The 16,890-nt window shown below is 42.5% G+C and overlaps 1 protein-coding gene across 1 annotated transcript in view; it reads right to left on the bottom strand.

Annotated features, from left to right (window-relative positions):
- The window catches only part of hs6st1a (heparan sulfate 6-O-sulfotransferase 1a), a 59,181-nt gene that overhangs the window by 7,805 nt on the left and 34,486 nt on the right, over positions 1 to 16,890 (bottom strand). Inside the window, exon 2 of the mRNA XM_078276992.1 lies at positions 235 to 457. Within this exon, the coding sequence (XP_078133118.1) occupies positions 235 to 457 (223 nt within the window). The remainder of the gene's footprint in view (positions 1 to 234; positions 458 to 16,890) is intronic.

Below are 16,890 nucleotides of genomic sequence, written 5' to 3'. Positions count from 1 at the left end.
AAACAAAACAGACATGAGAGAAGTCGGGTCAGGTTCAGAGATGCAGGTTAGCTAGCTAGTGACGATAAACGGCAGCATCAAGCTTAAAATCAGTTGCTGCTGTAATGTGACAACCCTGCAACATATCCCATCTTTTGAAGCTTATAGTGTGCAGTTTGCATTGTTATGCAGCATAGCTACTGTACTAGTGTGCTTGTATTGCACTTCATTATATTGAAAGCTTTTTCTCTGTACCTGTCTGTTGTTGGCCAGGTTGTAAGGGCAGTCCATGAACTGCTGCAGGGTGCACCCCGACCAGTCGGAGCCCTCGTAGCATGAGGGCAGCTCCTCGGGCGTAGGGGTCCGTCCATCGCACATGTGCAGGGAGGTTTTCCACGTGGCTCCCCGCTGCACGTGCCGCCACTCGCTGAGGTATCGAGACACCGGGTCCCTTAGCAGAGTGATGTAGTAGAACTTCCTTGGGGGTAAAAAAAAAAAAATAGGAGGGAAAGGGGCAAAAGAAAGAAGTAGAGAAGGGGAAGTAGAGGGAAGAGTAGGAATAGAGAGGTACAACAAAAGGAGAAAGAGAAGATTTACATTAACACATGATTGCCTTACTTGCACAGAAATTTGTCTTTGAAATAATAATAAATGTAAGTAAGCAAGCAAACAGAAATAAAAAAAAACAAACAGCAGCAACACAACCTGTAAAAACAAGCTTGTGTTAGTTAATTTGATTGCCGTTTTAGTTTTTCTTTGGGAACAAGCAATTTCTTGATTGTTCAGATCAAGTGAAACATAGATAGAGTTACATACATACAGTTAAAAGCTAAAAGTGCAGTGATAATTCTTTGAAAAACACGGCATCATGTGTAATTCCCCAGTTGACCATGTGGCGGCACTGTTTACAATGCTTTACTGCAGCAGTTCCGTCGACATCCACAAAACTCAGTTGTAGGAAGGCTACAGACGGAGGTTAGCAAACTTAATACCATATAATTGGCATTTACTAGAAGCAGTTCTGTGGTGCACAAAGGAAATCTGATCAGCTGATAGAAAGTCAAACTACAAATGAGGGGGCGGAGGAGGTGAGGGAGAGAGTTGATATGTCAGGCAGGGGATCAGGTCAGTGTCCGGGTCACACAGTGCGGGAAAAGAAATTGCTGGCACAAGCACATCTCACTCTGCAACACACATCTCCTCACTGCAAACATCCTTATGTCTCAGACACTGACACACACACACACACACACACACACACACACACACACACACACACACACACACACACACACAGACAGACAGACGCGCATCCTTCCTCTCGCACCAAGTATTAGGTCTGCCTCAGAGATGACTCATCCCGCATCTGAGATATGGATGGGACTGTGGTGGGTGTGTGTGTGTGTGTGTGTGTGTGTAACGTAATGGTGCATAGCACAGTTCAATGTCTCTCCAGAGGGGACACTCCCACCAGAGCAGAGACCTTTCTAGGCCTTCACACTCCAGCTAATTAACGCAGTCTAATCAATCAACACATCCTCATTAACCACGCACACATGCAACTTGTGTGCATGTGTGGCTATGCGCCTGCAGTGTGTCTGGCAGCGATGGTATGGATTTGTCTGGGCAACAGACACACGCCGCTGGTTGAAAATACACACAGGCACACACGCTGCCCTCCTCTCCGGGGCTTGCATCACGTCGGAGGAATGTTTGCAGAGAGAATTTTGTGTGCTGACAGGACTCCACGAAATCGCCCGGTCTACTAAACCGCCTCACATATACACACAGAGTCTCTGCTTCCATCGCTAAATCTTTGGCTTCAAACTACAAAGCTCGCCTAGTGAGAGAGGGGGGGTTGCTGGGTGAATACAAAGCCCCAAGTGTCACACAAACAGCAGCAGTGTCTGGATATTTAAAAGAAGTGGCTAAACCCCCATGATATTCAGTCAGTGGCAAACAGGGAGTTCCTGGACAACAAAACAACTAAACCCTAAATCTAGCAACAGCTGATAGATGTACAATAAAACAACCAAACTCTAAATCCAGCAGTGGCAAGCAGATCCTGGACAATAAAACAAACCAACCCCAAAACTAATTTCATCTGGGAGATACTGCGCAACAAAACACACGCACCCTGAATTTAGCTGCAGCATGGAGAGATCCCTGCAAATGAAACAAATCTAGTAGCAGCAGGGGGATCATGGACAATGAAACGACTAAACCCTAAATCCAGTGGCAGCTGGGAGATCCCAGGCAACGGACCAAACAGACCCTCAATCCCGGGACAGCGGGGGGATCACGGCCATAGAAACAAGTATCTAAACTCTAAATCCCATCAACCTAAACCTAAAATCTCATCCCTGATCTTATCAAAAGCAGAGGAAGGGAGCGGCACAGTCAAACTGGAGCCCGCAGGAGACCGGGGTACATTATGGAGATTCCTATGATGACATTATCAGGATTCCTAACACTCCCCAGAGTGCAGTGTGTGTGTGTGTGTGTGTGTGTGTGTGTGTGTGAGCCTACTGTGTGTGTTTCAGAGTAAGACTACGCCTATTAAATCAGTGATGACATTTTCCCCCTCTTGGCTTTTATTCTACTGAAAAAACACGGTACTGCTCGGCCCTCGCAACAGAGACGGGAGGAGAGAACGAGGGAGAGAATGAAAAACAGAGCGAGCGCGAGAGAGAGAGAGAGAGAGAGAGAGAGAGAGAGAGAGAGAGAGAGAGAGAGAGAGAAGAAACGGGGAGAAAAAGAGTAAGAGAGAGGGCGGAAGAGAATTTCAATTAGTTTTCTAATACTGTGAAAGCAGTGAGGGCCCCGAGCCCAAGTGATTTATCAAAGTTATGGCTCCAGCTATAATGAAGGCTCAGGCATATTACCAGGGAAAATAAATAAATAAAATGCACGCAAACACACACACACAAACCAAATAAATGATCTTAAACGGCATGCCTGCCTGTCGTGTCTGTTGGGTCAGGCAGACTGTAAAACTGGTGCCGTGGAGACTTTTTGCCTTAAAGCCTAATTATGTCTGGCCGTGTACTCAGATCCCTAGGTAATGATGTTCTCACACACACACACACACACACACACACACACACACTCTCTCTCTCTGAGGCGACAGCCCTTTCTTTTATTCACAGGTGATATTTCTTATAGTTGAAGCATACGTGCACTTGTCAAATTAAATTCAAAGCTAATACGCAGCGCTCAATCTCGCACCGTCGAGTTTTTAGCACATCATCCTCCAGCTGAGTACAGGAATTTGCAGTCTGAGAGCTTGACGGGGCCCCTCTTGCAGACTACGTGAGATACATTTTTCACATTTCTCCTGTAAGCCTTTTGTTGTTATCAAATAGAGGAATACACCCCTAACACCCTCATGAAAACACTCAAAACTGCATTTAGCAGGTGTCAAACATGTCAACTAATCGAGAGAGATTTAGAGTATGCTGATACAAAAAGTGTAGCAGGGAGATGTATGATGAAGCTATTATCTGGACCACTGTGGGATTCTGGCTGAACAAGGACAATTTTGTCTTTTATCTCCCACTTTCTCTCTCTCTTTTATCCCGATCACTATGACTGAACTCAAAATTGAGGCTGTAAGAGCAGGATGGAGTGTACTAGCTGTTTTGCAGACTAAAAAAGAAAGCAAGAACACAAAAAGGAAGAAAAAAAAACATAAGGCTATTATTCATTCTCTATTTCGCTCACATTTCTTTAGAGGGCTTTCTGACTTTTTATCCATCCTTTCTCACTATCTCTACCATCTCCCACGCACATTTGTGTGTTTACACACACTCTGTAGATAAGTGAGAATGAGACACTTGTAAGGCCTTTTCACCTTGCCAAGAGAACAATCACCAAAGGAAACACTGAATACTTGTAATTCTTCACCATTTTTGGTGTGATAATGTTTAAACTTTAAGAATAACGTTAAACATTAGCAGCTTCAACCCAAAAATGACCAGTTTCGGCACTCAAAAAAGCCATATTGGCCGAGTGCACAAGTGAGTACATGTGAGCTTGCTGAGCGTTATCAAGAGGAAACACACAGCGCCTGGGCCTGTTATTGTCCCTCAGAGCCTGGGGTCAATGTTTCCTGTGGGTCACAAATCACCACTTCTACAACCTCTACCTTCTCTCGTTAACCTCGCTTCCCTTTCTGTTTAAATCTTTCCCTTTCTGTCGCTTCTCTTCTTTCAGCCCACCTCTTATTCTCGCCCTGCACCCTGTAGGTGTTTCTCTGCCTGATTACAATGCGTTCTTCCTTCTAGGAGTTGGTTTTAATAAAATCTCAAACCAGAACCCTTGTGTTATGTCCCGGAGGGTGCACCGCAAGTTGAGGAATGGTAAGCTTTAAATAGTTTTAGTTAATGTTGTTGAAAGGTTAAAAACAGGAGAATGATTAATTAGGGTTAACCTACAATTTCACATGCATGGGTTACCATTTGTAGTTTAGGTTTCATGCAAATTAAGTGGTTTTGGAAGCTTTTTTTACATGACAGGGAAGCAACAAGAGCAACAGGACCACAAGAAATACTGGAGATGGCTTGTGGCTGCAATACACAAGAGATACAAAGTCTTTTTTTTCCCTCAAGGGAGTGTGACAAAGTTTAGAAGTCTTGTTTAAATATAAGGTTATGGTTCATAGTATGATTTACGCACCCAGACACACAAACACGATGAAGCCAACAGCGTCTCACTGTGTAGAGCAGCCGTGATTTATTAATAGTTCACGGATCGTTTGTTGAAACCAGATCCACTCAACAACACAGCTCTTTTCCACCTCCAAAAATGGACCTGAACTCAAACAGCTTAAGAGTAAAAAGAAGAAAAAAGAAATTACGGAGACGTACGGAGACCTGAAGAAGTGCAAGTTCAAAACAGACGCAGATCCACAGAGCTAAACCACATTTAGCAGAACAGATAACTGAATCCAATTCAAACACAGATGGAGAAAGATTTAAGGTAAGTGGCAGGATGTCATATTTCACATCTTTCTGATGGGGTTTGGGTTAGTGTTGGGTATAAACAACCAGTTCTGAGTTGGTATAAATTCATAAGACGAGAGGATTTGTAAAGTAATTTCTTTTTAAATGTGATCATTTGCTGCCTCTCTCCGTTTCATATCACTATACACTGAATATCTGTGGACTTTGGATCGTTGGTCGGAGTTGGACAATAAGCAGTTTAATGATTTCATCTTGGGCTGAGAGAAATAGTGTTTTACTATTTATGGACAAAACAGACTTAACGGTTAAACGATTAATCGGAAAACAAATGGCAGATTAATCAATGATGAAAATAATCATTAGTTTTAACCCAACATCACTGCATTGAGAAGAACTTGATGTTCCTATCTCTTTATTTGTTTGCACCATATTGATGAGTTTTATGTTGAAATTATTATTGATGTTTACATGTTGATGTAATTGATGGTAGGACTTGATCTAGGGTCCGTTTCAGAAAGCAAGTTTAGTGAAAACTCTGAGTTGGTTAACCCTGACATGAGGGAAACTCTGGGTTTTCTGTTTCAGAAAGAGAGGTAACAAACTCAGAGTCAGTTACTATGGTAACTGAGCCTGTGAACCTAACCTGGTCAGGAGCAGGTTTTCTTCAATAAACCTCGAGTTTCTCTCTGTCTCCTCCCTGACACAGCGCTCTCTCATTTCCTCATTCATTCAGTCTGTATCAGGCGCATTTTAGCGCAGTTTGTTACTGTATCTGCATGAATAAAAAAAAACGGGTTGGTTTATTAACCATGTTACTATAAAACGACTAATAAGACTATAAAACGTTTTTTTTTCTCAAAACATGGCATTTCCTTTTGTCGATGATCCCGTTGATGAAGAAGCTGTATTACTTCGCAGGGTGTTGAGATGATATTGAGGCCCCGATGCATTTTCATTTCCAGATAACTACCTATTTGAGCGGTATCGTTTCTCTTCCCAGTCTGTCAGTTATGTAGCCTACATACCTTATCCGTCCTCATATCACTAACGTCACCCATCGTGGACATGCTCTACATCCCAGTAGATTATTTGTGTCGCATTATGTTTTTTTGCAAACGGCAGTTTTCATTACAACATTGGTGATGCGGAGCATTTTAGTAAAGCCACTGTAGCAAAGGGCCGTCAGAAGAGTGTGACTCGCTCTGAAACATGTTTTAAACATTTTTGTATTGTTCCCTGGACACAAACCAGTATTAAAAAGGAGTTCCACAGTATTGTAGGTTTTTGTAAACCCTTTGAAATAAAAGATTATGAATTATAATTCTGTTGGCGCTGCAGCCTCAGAATGGGATTAGTAGGTCTAGTACTTTTTCGCCCGCAGTATTGCACCTAAATGAATTAGATTATAGGTTCAATACCATTTCAACAGTAATATTATACTTATGATTAAATATGATATTTATATACTATATTGGAATATGCACATTTACTCTAGCAGCAATTTTCTCCCACGCAAATTCTCTCTCTTTTGCAGCAGCTGCTATGATTGCTTTTTTTTTTAACAAAATACATGTTCAAACTCGCTGTATGTGCACATGAGTATTTCCGCCGACCCGTTTGTTTGTGGTTGTTGCCATGGTGAATCGTAGTATCGTGGCTCCATTCATGCTGCCTTTTTATTGTGGTGGTGTGCACGCGTGAACCTACTCCGAGTTGATTGAACCAACTCATATCAGCTGTTCTGGAACCGAAAAACTCAGAGTTTCCCATCTCAGGGTAAATCAACTCAGAGTTCAAGGGTTAGACACAGAGTTTGTTAAACCTCCTTCCTGAAATGGACCCCTGGCATCCACACCTGGGTTGAATCAGGTCAAGCATTTGTAATGTTACATGATTCCTGCAAACAAAGTTTGGACCGATTGCCCTCCGTCTACATTGTCGTGTCTGGTGTTTGTCACAATGGTGGACTGGAGGTAGCGCCGATGAGGAGCGTGGTGTCGGACTTCACAAAAGACAGACAGACAGACACAAAGCAGTGAAACGTATAGCTGTAGTTGAGGCACTTATCTGCAGTATGCCCAACTCTTTGATGTGTTCAATGAAATGGGGCAGGTTTTGTGTCCATTGGGGGCTGCTTTCGCCGTTTGAAGAAACAGTCGACCAGTCACAAAAATGTGACGAGGATGTAATCTACCTCGCTAAAAACACCCAAAATAGAAAGAATGGAGACAAGCGAAGATGTAATTGACGCAGATGTAAAGGGTTGTTGTTAAGTCAGCTTACAGAAATAGTAACTCTTAAATCAGTTTCTTTTATCAATGTGAAAAACGTTGAGGTAACTGGTCCTAGCAACCGTGTCAACTGAAAATGACATAATATGGTGTGAATCAAAAACCAAGATTGAATATGCATCAGAATCGATACGCAGAATTTAAATGAGATTTGATGAAATCGATTTCAGACCTGACTCTTTTACTGAGGGTACAGCATCTCTGTGAGTTTTTCACGGAAAGCTCTGGCCTGTGTGCCTCCACTCCCTTTGCTTTCAGAGGAATGCTCCTGTGGAATGTGCTGGCTTTAAATGCAGATGATATCAACCATGTCGGAGGGTGTCTGTGTGTATTTAGAGAAGGGAGAGTGAGGAGAAACAACATGTCAGGAGTTGAATCTCAGTAGACTTCCACTGAGTCCTTCCGGTTTCCTTTTTCACACACACACACACACACACACACACACACACACACACACACACACACAGAGACCGGCTTCAGGCTACGGACTGAGAAAGCCTTGTCTCCATCTCAATCCTTTTGTCTGCAGCACCAAATGAAAGGTGACCGAGACTAACCTTCACCCTTCGCCCTCCCTCCTACTCCTGTCCTCCACACACCGTTCGTCATCTCATCCCGTGTGTCTGGTGTGTCTTCTGTCCAATAATGACGCATTGAGACAGACAGAAATAGACCCTCCGGTTCAGACAAGCTCTTGAGGCTTCTTCTCTGCCTGCACTGACTCTCTCTCTCCCTCCACTCTCTGTTCTTCGTTAGTCGATCAATAACAGCCTTAGGATGCAGACATCCTGCCTTGGTAGTTTGGACTTTAAACACAGAAAACGTATGAGAGACAAAGTGAGAAAACAGAGAGTAACAGAGAAGACAGTGGTGACTGTTGGAAAGAGGGGACACAGAGGGGCCACGCTGGAGTGAAGCACACATGCAGGAGATTGTGGTTCAATATGAGAAAAAGTTGTGGAGATTCTTTGTTCTCTCTCAGCAAAGAGAAAACAGATTGTGCCAAGAAGTCATGGTTTCTGAATATTTTCCATTGCAAGTGTCCACATTTTATACATATCATAACATCCTGACTCAGATTTGCAGACTTTTGGATGCAATTTGATATGCTGTGTGTTGATGTGGCCGAGACATGGGACTGGGACAAGTGGGCCAAGTCTAGTTTTCATAATGAAATAAAATCATATATAGTGATTACAACTAGTGCTGCGACTAATGATTTATTTTTTATTTTTATTATTGATTGAACTAAAGAAGTCTGGGAATGTTGACTTGCCGAATATGTTTCTGTTAAAAGAATTTCAGCTCTGAAGACAAGCATACAGCAACTTTGGGTTTTGGACTATACAAGCAACTTGAAGACGTCCACTTGGGTTCACAAAAAATGTATTTTGGGACAAGGTGATGACATATTAATCAATAATGAAAATAACCATGAGTTGCTGCCAGTCATTTCAACAGTCAGTCAGCAGATACAGATTACAAAAAGCAACGGCCATGATGTTGTGAAATGTCACATCTGTAAATAATGTATTCACGGATATAGGCTGTTCCAGTCTATTTAAAGAAGGAATCCTGCTTTATGGACTCAAACAGCATTGTGGGGAGATTAAGATTTACATACGGCTGCAAATAACATTTCATACATTGATTAACCAACAGATTGTCTTGATTCATTGATTTATTGTTGGGTCTATAAAACACCAGTTTACAATCACAGTGTCCTTAAGCCCAACTTCATATCTTTAAATGTCTTGTTTTGTTCAACAGTCAAAAACCTTAATATATTTAGCTCACTATCATATAAGACTATGAAAAGCAGCAAATTCTCACATTTGAGAAGCTGGAACAAGAGAATGTTTGGAAACTAATTGGGTCAGGTTTGGATTTAAACAGTATCAAGTCAAGTATTTCTTTAACTCTGCTTTAGACCCAAAGACGAGCCTTCTTATGGTGGCTGTGTAAAGTACGATTTCTTCAACCCCCGTTCACAGAAAGACAGAATGTATCAGAGCATGTGCAGATACTGTCAAAGTATTCAGGCGAGCTCCTCTCCGCACGCAAGGTGCTCTTTACAAAAAAAATGCAAGTTGGCGATGCAAATGAGAGTTGCACTGTGACCGTAACTAAAGCAGCGTGTGAAAACTTAGCTTATGCCATGAGTGCAAAATGACACATGGCTTGCTGAATTTCAGCACAAACAAAATCTACATCCTTTCCTTGATTACCAGACAAAGAAAAGACGCAAACAAGGAAAAGAATGCCTCGGATGGAAGTGTAGCCCACTGCCCGAGTTGGACGTTACAGTACAGGAATGGACAAAACAAAGAGGGGGAGAGGGAGAAACAAAGAGGGGGGAGAGAGAGAGAGCGAGAGCGCGAGAGAGAGAGAGAGACAGAGAGAGGGGAGGGAATCCCCTGAGTGCAAAGCTATGTTCAGGAATGTACCGCCGCCTGTTCTCTCATGTAACTTGACTGGCAACAGCCCCGAGAGCTGTCTGACACAGACGGAGAGGTGTAGAAAATAAGATGGATTTGGGGAGAGGGAGACAGGTGGAGGACGAAAGCATTGCACAAGTAATAACAGATTATTTTTCATGCTTTCACCATTTAAAGTTATGCATCCCTGACAGTATTGGGTGATATGACGACATAAGATGTACTGCAATAATCTAACAAGTTTCATTCATTTCATTTTGCAATTGTATTCATACCATGGTTCCTAGCTCGTTAATGCCGCTGAATGTATTAGGCCAGTAATGAACAGGATTGCTTTGTGGCAATATTGGATTTTTATTGGATTTTTTTAGTTCCATTTCTGCATCAAAGGTGCTTTCCGACCGGATAGTACTTGTACTTTTTAGAGGAAAAGTACACTTCTAAGCAGTTCTAAGAACTACTCTCCCCCAAAATCTTTTTTTCCGTTTGCATTCCCACTGGCCAAGTGGCCATAGGGACTAGTAGGAGGGGCAAGGGAGTGACGCAAGCACGGCAACGGTCTTTATAGCATCGTCACTAGACCTTAGCGCCACATACAACAACAACAAAGCAGCATGGAGGAGGCCGTACACGGCCAGCAGTGCCTGCACCTCCGCATCAGTCCACTTTTCCAAGTTCCGCATTCCGTCCATTCTCGTAGTTATTCACGTAATGTGACAGACGGGGCTTTATCATACTCGGAACAGACCCCGCCTCTGCCTGCTGCGCTGTGGACGTGTGTGTGTGTGTGTGTGTGTGTGCGTGTGTGTGTGTGATGGCCGGCGAGCCGCAGGACACGCTTGTGGAGTTTTACTTCGAAAAGACAGTTAGCCACAGGTTCCCGTTAATCTTATGATGGACATGTGTTGTGATATTTAAACAAACGAACCGTCAACGGTGAAATAAAAGGTTCTAATTTACGAGAGCGGTCTGAGAGACCTCCAGCTTACAGCGAGGTGTCTGAGCATGACTGGCCGAGTGACGAGCTAGTCGCCTCACTTCATGGAGGTTCTCAACTCCGAAAACCTTGAAGCAAATTGTCAATTCGGCATCAATTTTCGCAAGACTGCCTATATTCGAAATCTAAACAGTTAATTCCTTGCCTAAAACGTTGTCAGAAGTGAATTTAATGATGAATAAGATGGTGAAAATTGTTAAAAAATGTCCCGTTGGTTGTTGCTCTGTCTGCAAGTTCCGAGTTGGCAGTGGGCGTGACTTATAAGTTCGACCAATCAAGTACACCTAGGAAAAGGGAAAAGGGAAAAGACCCTACTCTGGAGTAGGAGCTAAAAAAGTATGCTACTGTGGCCAGAGGAACTTAAAAATCCCCACATTTTTCCTGTCGGAACACGACGAAAAAAGTGTTCTAGGAACGTTTAGTTCTAAGAACTGCAAAAATCCCTCCGGTCGGAAAGCCCCAGATGTGATAAAGTACTTGAATTTGTCAGTTAATTAATTTGCTGGATTGGGGGAAAACAGACATTCCTGTCTAATATTTGATCTGGGGTGGCAATTAACAATTATTTTGATTAGCGATCGATTAATCTGCTGATTGTTACATTGTTTTGACTATAAAATGTTAGAAATATGGCAATTATAATTTCCCAGAGCCCATAATCTCATATTATATATATATATATATATATAAAAACAAAACAAAGAAAAGCATCAAATCCTCAGATTTCAGAAGCCGGAATCAGCAAATGTTTGTTTGCTTGGAAAAACGACTAAAATGATTGACTGGTTCTGAGAGAGGTTGTTTATTAATTTCTGTTGATTCTTCTGGTTTAAACTGATTTATTGAATAATCATTTTAGTGTTCATTTATATTTCTTACTTATATGTCAGATTTTTGCATCAATATGATAAAGTACATTCATTTGTCAGGTATTGGTTTGGTGAATTAGGCAAAAACAAGCATTCCCGTCTAATATTTTATCCATAAATATAGACAGTTACTATATCATATTTATCCATTTTACTTTAGAATTACATAAACTGTTTTCATCCATATTAGCTACTCCTAAATCGCTGAAATATTAAACACAAACATATTCTTTGCGAAGGTTGCCTTTGGATTGTAGCTGCATCCTAAAGTAATAAAGAAGTGATTAACAGATTTTTGTACATACGGACTCCAGTAAGACTGTGAATGTGAAAAAAGGACTCTCCACAGCTTTAAGAAACACCGCGCTGAGACAAATAAAGTGAAAATGTATGCAAAAAAAATCCAATAAAACAATCTGCTTTGGTTTCCTGAAGCTGAGATAAATAGTCATGATTATAAGTGGGGACACAGTAGTAAGAAAAATACAGTAATCAGAGTCCTTTTTCATAATCATGGAGCTATAAAGGAGAGGAAATGTGAGCCAGAAAATGAGAGTAAGTGTTCAGGTTGTTCAAGGTAACACAAATCAACCTGATAGCTCTGAGTATGCGTGTATTTGTGCATATGTGTGTGTGTACTAAAAGTGTGTGTGCAAATTCCCCTCCACCCTGCGTCATATTCATATGCCTCCTGATACTGAGGTCAAAGCAATCACTTTGCTAATACGCTGACATATGGACTCGTATTACCCCACCCAATCCCAATACACGCACACAGGCACACGCACACAGGCACACGCACACACAGGCACACGCACACACACACACACACCTGCTCAGTATGACATAATCCTTGCTGTATAATGATGTCAGCTTATTGATATCTCCCAATAGTTCACTTAACACGATGAAGAGAAATCAGCAAGAGTGAGGAAGAAAAGAAGGAGGAGGAAGAATAGGAGGAGACATGATGAAGAGTTAGGGGGCAATTAAAAGGCTGGGTAACGAGGCTAATGAGTAGACAGGTGGCCCCATTACAGAAGCAGCCGCACACACTCATACACACAAAACCTCCCCCCTGGCTGGGATTAGTGTGCGCGAGTGTGTGTGTGTGTTAATCAGTCGTCACATACGGGACCGGAGGCAACAGGGTGTCTCTGTTGCGTGTGCATTGTGTTTGTGCGTGTGACTAGAGGCGAGAGTGTGAAATTAGAGTGATAAGGCAGTTACATTCAAACCTCCCCACCTGCCCTGTGCAACCTCATCGCACGCACACACACAAATACACACACACACTTCGATGCTTGTTTCTTACACTTTGCTCTTTGGCTTTCCACTCCAGTTCTACACCTGTATATATGCAAAAAAAGTAGCCAATTGTTTGTATGAATAAACAGGATAATGAGATATTGCTGAGCCAGTAGCAGTGGAGAATAGTATACACTTGTGTGCGTGTGTGAATGAGGGAGAGGAAAAGACAGGAGGCAGAAGCTAGACTAGGATTTTTTTTTTTTTAAGAAAACACTCTTTCAAGGTAGTGTCAAGTGTTTGCCCAGGAAAGGAAAAAAAAAAACTCATGTGGCTGAAAATACACAGACATAGATAGGTATGGTGATGCTTTACAATTATCTGGAGAGCTCAGCAGATGCACAAACAAACACAAAACAGCAGTCACATGAGGATAACTCGGTCTCTTGCTATCCTTGAAAAGTAAAAAAAAAAAAAGAATCCCAGAGGTAGATAAAAAAATTCTCAAGCAACCAAGACACAAAGAAGCACAAAGAGTCTAATTGGGAAAGAGCCAGATTGGGAGAGAAACAAAAAGACAGAGAGGTGGTGGAGAGGTAAAGGCGAGGTAAAGAGCAAGTGAAAAAGCAAGCGAGAAGCGGCTAGAACAGCCCAGTGCAATTTAGGAGATACGTCTGCATATCAATGCCGCTTGTATGGGTAGTGATGGTTATTATCTATTGACAGAGAAGTAAAAGAGGGGAGAGACGGCGGGACAGCAAGGAGACCAGTCAGTCAGCCAGGCCTGGAGACAGGCCTGGGGCTGGATTTACACTCTTCGGTCCAGGAACCGCAACCTCACCCTGGGGAATTAGAAGGGGACAATTGGCTCTTTAAGAATGGAGGGAAACATGTGAAGGGAGAAGAGGGAGGGGTGCATATGAGTGATGTATGTATGTGTGTGTCTGGGTAAGGGGTCCTCCAAGCCCAATTAAGCCTAACTGCATGTCGGAGGGCTGTGCCAAACATGCCCCACCTGTTTAGAGAGGGCCAAGGGGCTAATGAGCACTGCCTGGAGGGAGGAATGGCATGAGAGCGAAACAGAGGAAAATGGGAAAGAAAATTCCAAGGAATTAAAGAATAATGATGACATTCCCCAGTTTTTGTACTCCTGCCTTCTCTCTCGTTATGCAGCCGTAACTCAGAGACACAATGTCAGAGAGATTTCACAGCTAAAATTAGCCTTTGTTATCATATGCAATCATACGGTACAGGCTAGATACATGTGACAAGGCGACACACACACACACACACACACACACACACACACACACACACACACACACACAAATCAGTCAGAAAAAATAAAACCAGAAACAGGTGGAGAGGCAGGAAAGCAGGAAGAAGAGGGCATAATGAAATAATAAGAGCCAAATATTGTGCAACAGGAGCAACAACAGTTTTTCGAGACAGAATGCCTCTTCTGTGTTGGTTGTGTGTGTGTGTGTGTGTTCGCCAGTATGCGTTTCTTCTGGCTGGGCACATTAATTTAATTACATATCAGCCTGTGTGTGTGAGTTTGGGTGAAAGAAGCCCATTGTTTAGCGGTGTAACTCAAGCTCACAGCCCCAGCTTTGCCTCGACAAATGAGGCTGCGGAATCCTTCCTTCCATCCATCCTTCCTTCAGTCCTCATTTACTCCTTCCTCCACTCGGTTCAACCAGACTCAATTGCTTCTAAAGGAACAGTTCGACACAGATGAAAAGTTGATATCACTCTCGTATCTGTAAGCTAAATAAACAGCCACAGCATAAAGACTGGAAATGGGGGGGGGGGGAAGCTTAACTGGCTCTGTCCAAAGATCCCAAAATCCACACCTCTAAAACTCATCAAAACAATCTATTTTTTTTATTTTTTTTTATCTATAAAACTGAAGTGTAAAAAACAACAGGAAGACTACAGGAATGTATTGCTCCCAGCCAATAGAAATAGTTCCCGGATTGAACAAACTTGATGTTTAGGAGTGCTTATTAGTGACCTTTGGAGGTGTTGGTAGGTGGAATTTGTTACCTTTGGACAGAGCCAGGCTAGCCGTTTTCCCTTGTTTCCCATTTTTTAATGCTAAGCTAAGCTAACCAGATGCTGGTTGTAGTCTGGTGGTATCAGTCGCCTTATCTAACTCTTGGCAATGAGGTGAATAAACATATGTCCAACAGTTCCTTTGATTATCAACTGACCAATGGCTTCAAATAGACTAGCATTCACACATTCAGGTGACCAGAGCAGTGAGAGGAACTTAATTGCTTAGTTGATTTTTTCACACAACATCACACAAATACATATACCCCAGTGCTCCAAACACACTCACAATCAACCGGCAGCTGCTAACCCCGAGATTAAGGCCAGTGTGACAGACGTGATTTCAGGCTACATCTGTGACAGAGAGAGAAAGAGAGCAGAACAAACTCTACAACAAACGAAGAGGAACATGCAGCTAACATGCACTGAGCAGCAAATTGTTACTGGCTAGTGGAGAGAAAAAAACGAGGTGAAAGAGGAAGAAACGCGGTGGAGCCACGCACCATCTGTTGGGTGCATACTGACTGTGCATTCAGAGATTCAAAAGGCCATTCATCCCACACAAAATCCAACATAGAGGGTGGAGGAGAAGACGGCTCTTATCAAACAACCTTCTAATACAAATTAGAAAAAGAGGAAGAGGAGATGTTTGACCGGGGATGGCTGCAAAGTCCCTGTCCTTTTTAATGTTTCCTTAAGGGAACCTGGCCTTTGGTCATAGCTAAAATTGAATTAGATCTCCATTTAGCTTGCTACAAACAGCTCTGCTCTGCCTATGTCAATGTTCTCATCTTCTCTCAGCTCTCACTTCCCCCTTTTCACTCATCTCTCTTCTTCTCTCCTTCTTAAACCATTACGAATGACACCGAAAATAATTGAAAAGCCTGCTCAGTCCAGCACAAAACTTCAAAACCTGCTTTTCAAGAAAGGCATGGAAAAAAGAGAGAGAGAGAGAGAGAGAGAGAGAGAGAGAGAGAGAGAGAGAGAGAGAGAGAGAGAGAGAGAGAGAGAGAGAGAGAGAGAGAGAGAGAGAAAGGCTGAAAAAGAAACGTGAGGAGGAGAGAGAAGTTTTTTTTTTTTTTTTTGGGTGAGCTGCTCATTGATGTGACAATTTGATTTTCTGGTCTCTTGTGTGAAGCAGCTTAAGAGGGCATCCCTCTATTATGAGGCCTGTGACATCTAGCCTCTCCAGCTCTTTAGCCCTCACCCTGTATGTGTGTGTGGGTGGGTGATTGTAAGCTGGTGCATGTGTGCTTCTAAGTACATGTGTTTTTCACTGCGAGTGTAGATGTGTGTGTCCATCCCAAGCAGACTCTCCCCTGAGTTTCCAATCCCGGATCACATGCTGGGGAATATGAAGTCGGAGCAGCTGTCTGCCTGGCAACGCTCCTCTTACTTACCAAGCATCAACACCCCGACATTCAACACAGCAGAGGACAGGGTGCATGCAGGGTGTGTGTGTGTGTGTGTGTGTGTGTGTGTGTGTGCGTGTGTCAGCTTCAACAACCATTGACGTTGTCAGTAACTATTAGGTATATAGCTGAAGACCCCGCCCAGAATGATTTAGTCAGAATTCAAAAGCAGGATAAATGTAAATGTTGGTATTTGGAGCATTTTAACATTAATAAATGAGCATTAAATTAATTTTGAGTCTGGCAGCCTCTATCGGCATCTACAGTGCCTTTCACAATTTGTGCCACCTGGTTGGATTTGGCATGGAATCTGCTTGTATGCCTTAAAGAACGAAACTGGCACAAGGCTGCGGTTTCTCTAGCACAAACTCAAGCTTTGGGATTTTCTCGCAATGGAAGACGAAAGAAATGGAAAAATAGCAAGTGAAAGGCTGATGGAAAAAAAATATACGTCACAGCTGACATGTTTATCTTATCCACTAAAAAGAAAGTAAACAGAGGCCAGGGGTCAAAGCCAGAGTGCTCCTTCGAGAGAGGCAAGAAAAAATAAAATAAAGTTAATAAATATTCCCTTTAACGGTCATGTATAACAGACTAGTCCTCAGTACAGAAATAAACAGTTGTTTTAAGAAAG

The sequence above is a fragment of the Sander vitreus genome, chromosome 20, assembly GCF_031162955.1.
Source record: "Sander vitreus isolate 19-12246 chromosome 20, sanVit1, whole genome shotgun sequence".
Taxonomy (NCBI): Eukaryota; Metazoa; Chordata; class Actinopteri; order Perciformes; family Percidae; genus Sander; species Sander vitreus.
The sequence above is the reverse complement of the archived record's forward strand: the minus strand, read 5'-3'. Positions and strand labels throughout refer to the sequence as shown.